Source organism: Mandrillus leucophaeus, unplaced genomic scaffold (genome assembly GCF_000951045.1).
Source record: "Mandrillus leucophaeus isolate KB7577 unplaced genomic scaffold, Mleu.le_1.0 Scaffold72, whole genome shotgun sequence".
Taxonomy (NCBI): domain Eukaryota; kingdom Metazoa; phylum Chordata; class Mammalia; order Primates; family Cercopithecidae; genus Mandrillus; species Mandrillus leucophaeus.
This window is the reverse complement of record NW_012107808.1, coordinates 2695114-2698879: the sequence shown is the minus strand read 5'-3', so window position 1 is coordinate 2698879 and position 3766 is coordinate 2695114. Positions and strand designations below refer to the sequence as shown.

At 48.6% G+C, this 3766-nt stretch overlaps 1 protein-coding gene across 1 annotated transcript in view; it reads right to left on the bottom strand.

Moving 5' to 3' along the window:
- LOC105528548 (putative uncharacterized protein FLJ33534) overlaps nucleotides 1–3766 on the bottom strand; it is a 36302-nt gene that overhangs the window by 20187 nt on the left and 12349 nt on the right. Inside the window, 1 exon segment of the mRNA XM_011965337.1 lies at nucleotides 1781–1895. Coding sequence (XP_011820727.1) covers nucleotides 1781–1895 — 115 coding nt within the window.

Genomic DNA, 3766 nt, shown 5'->3' with positions numbered 1-3766 from the left:
AGAGAAAAGAAAGAGGAAGGAAGGAAAGAAGGAAGGAAGGAAGGAAGGGAGGGAGGGAGGGAGGGAAAGAAAGAAGGAAAGAAAGAGAGAGAGAGAAAAAGAAAGAAAGAGGGAGGGGAGAGGAGGGGAGAGGAGAAGAGAGGAGGGGAGAGGAGAAGAGAGGAGAGGAGAGGAGAGATAATGAGCCATGCTGCAGGCAAATGAGATAAACAAGGTTTCCAATGGGACACAGCTGAAGCCAACAGAACAGAGAAACCAAGAAACCCAGGCAGGACCATGCTGCAGCTGCAAGAATGACCAACGCTCCTCCTTAGACTCGCCCAGCACAAGGCCACGTCCTGGAAGCCTCAGCAGGTGAGTTCCCCCTTGCTACAGCAAGCCAAGCAGACCCAGCGCTGGGGATTACAGGGATGCTCCTGGGGGCTATTTTGTCTTGTGGACTGCATCATCATCATATTAACCAGAATTATTCTTACTAGATGCCGTGCAGTTTGCAAAGAACTTTACACACAATTCAAGGTGTTTCATGTTTGCCATAACCCTACGGGAAGACTATTATCATCATTATCTATTGTTATTAACCTTCTTCTGAGAGAGTAGGACTGAAACTTAGTGAGCGAAAGCCATAAAGGAGTGGAGCCCACAGAGAGCCTGTGCTCACTCTACAGCCACCTGCAGACACTGCCCTCAGCAAGCAAAGCCCTGTCAATATCCTGAGTGCTGGGAGGGGAACAGCCAGCTTTCTCTTGCGGGTCTGACTCCTAAGTGCTTGCTCTTAATCATCGTAGTTTACCACCTTTCTGCTTATATAGTCACTAAGCGAATTTCAGTCCTAATGCAAAATGCAAGAGGCATCCCATTCCAGTACACTTGATCCCAGGAGAACTTGTAAGACTTATAAATGCAAACACATTTCATTCCAAATAGGCACTAATCCCTCTAACAAGAGCGGGGACTCGTAATTCAAACACATGATTTGAGCTGATAACCCTGGAGCAGCCATCCTCCTTCAACTGTGTAACTGCCACATCTTAAGGGGCACCCCCAGGGCCAGGCTAGGTTTGTGGGGTCTCCCGGGGACACCCCTCATTTACAGATTCCCCACCAATGTGTAGGACCAGCATGTCGTAGGAGGCAGCTATTGGCCTTTGCAGTAATCAGAACAAGGCTAATATTGGCAATATAATCAGCAGGCAATGGTGACTAATCCATCAGTAAACAACATATTTTTCCACCCATATTGTTTTAGCAGCCCTGAAGCTAACCCTTGTATACCCAGTCATTTGCGTCAAATACTACTTCCTCCTCAAAATCACTGTTGGATATTTTCTTTTAACAAGGCTTCCCCGCCTCCGTTGTTTAGAAACGAATAGAAGATGCCCACTTGGAAAGAGTGTAGAGTGGAAAAAAAAACCTGAGCCGTAGAATCATTTGTTGTCAGATTGATTCCAAGCTGCACGACTTTCCAGCCTGGAGATCTTTGGCAAGTCACCTAAGTTCTCCAAGACTCTTTCTTCAAACTGGGGTAGAATCGTCTGCACTTCACAAGGTACAATAAAGACAAATGAGACAGTAGCATGAAATCACTCAGCACAGTGTTAATACCTCGGTCCCTTCACCTGCCAAGCAGACTTTGAAGTCAGAGTCTGAGCTCTGTCCAGCCTCATCACCCACTAGACATGAGAACGCAGACAGCTCTCCATGCCCTCAGAGCCTCAGCTGCCCTGAAAAGCAAGGATGGAATGCCCTTGAGTCCTTTCCCCCTTCCCCAGCTCCTGACCCTGGTCCTCAGGGGTGGCGGCGTTCACTGTGGCCCTTGGCATCTGCCCCTCATGTGTCAAGGAATAGGGCCCAGGCACCTCCCCGGGAAATCGCAGAGGCTGCACAGGCCAGATCTGGTAGGACCACGGACACAGTGGCTGGATCAGTACGTTGTTTTTTGTTTGTTTGTTTGTTTTTGAGATAGAGTTTCACTCTTGTTGCCCAGGCCAGAGTGCAGTGGCATAAGCTCAGTTCACTGCAACCTCTGCCTCCTGGGTTCAAGCAATTCTCCTGCCTCAGCCTTCCGAGTAGCTGGGATTACAGGTGTCCACCACTGTGCCTGGCTAATTGTTTGTACTTTTAGTAGAGACAGGGTTTCAACATGTTAGCCAGGCTGGTCTCGAACTCCTGACCTCAGGTGATCCACCTGCCTCAGCCTCCCAAAGTGCTGGGATTACAGGTGTGAGCCACTGCGCCTGGCCTATTGGTCTGTTTTCACACTGCTGATAAAGACATACCCGAGACTGGGAAGAAAAAGAGGTTAATTGGACTTACAGTTCCACATGGCTGGGGAGGCCTCAGAATCATGGCGTAAGGTGAAAGGCACTGCTTACATGGCAGTGGCAAGAGAAAACAAGGAAGAAGCAAAAGCAGAAACCCCTGATAAGCCCATCAGATCTCATGAGACTTATTCACTATCACAAGAATAGCACGGGAAAGACTGGCCCCCATGATTCAATTACCTCCTCCTAGGTCCCTCCCACAACACATGGGGATTCTGGGAGATACAATTCAAGTTGAGATTTGGGTGGGGACACAGCCAAACCATATCAGTGGCCAAGGGCTCGGGAGGTTGGGTGTGCACTGAGTCCAAGGGTGACTTCCCACCCCACCATCTGACCTCTCTGAACTTCAGTTTCCTCATCTGCAAAATAGAGCCAATAGCACTCTCATCTGTCTGTATTAGTCAAGGTTCTCCAGAGAAACAGAACCAATAGGACAGAGAGAGAGATTTATTCTGAGGAGTTGTTCATGCAATTATGGAGGCTAAGTCCCAAGATGGGCAGTCAGCAAGCTAGAGACCCAGAGGAACCGACAGACAGCTCTGGTCTGAGTTAGAGCCTACGGATCTCCAAACGTGAAGTGCCAGTCTGAAAGCCAGCAGGCTACAGGCCCAAGAAGAATCGATGTTTTAGTCTCAGTCCAAAGGCAAGAAAAGAACAGTGTCCCAGCTCCAGCAGCCAGGCAGGAGGAGCCCTTTCATGCCAGATTTTTTGTTCTATCTGAGTCTTCAAAAGAGATCCACATAGACTTCAACTGACTGGATGCAGCCCACGCCCATCAGGGAGGGCCACCTGCCTCGCTTGGCCCACCCGCTCAAATGCGGACCTCACTCAGCAATGCCCTCAGAGACACATCCAGGTAACACTCCACCAAATATGGCACCCTTGGCCCAGTCAAGGTGATGCATAAAATTAACCATCTCACCATGTCATTTGGTTGTTGTCAGGAGTCAATGAAATAAAGCATTTGAGTGGTTAAAGAGGTACACAAGATGTGTACCTATTACCACCGTCATCATTGTAACAGCAGGATATGGGTACATCCGATTCCCAACATTACTAAAGCCATGATGTGGTGATTGGGATGAGCTAAAGTATTAGAATTATCTTCTCCATGAGTTGGCCAGGCATGGTGGCTCACGCCTGTAATCTGTTCACGCCTGTAATCCCAGAACTTCGGGAGGCTGAGGGTGGGAAGATCACTTGCACCTAGGACTTTGAGAACAGCCTGGGCAACAAAGGGAGACCTCATCTCTACAAAAATCAAAAAAGTAACTGGTCATGGTGGTGTACATGTATAGTCCCAGCTACTCGGGAGGCTGAGGTGGGAGGATCACTTGATCTCAGGAGGTTGAGGCTACAGTGAGCCATGTTCATACCACTGCACTCCAGCCTGGGCCACAAAGCTTGACGCCCTGTCTAAAAAAAAAAAAAAAAAAAAA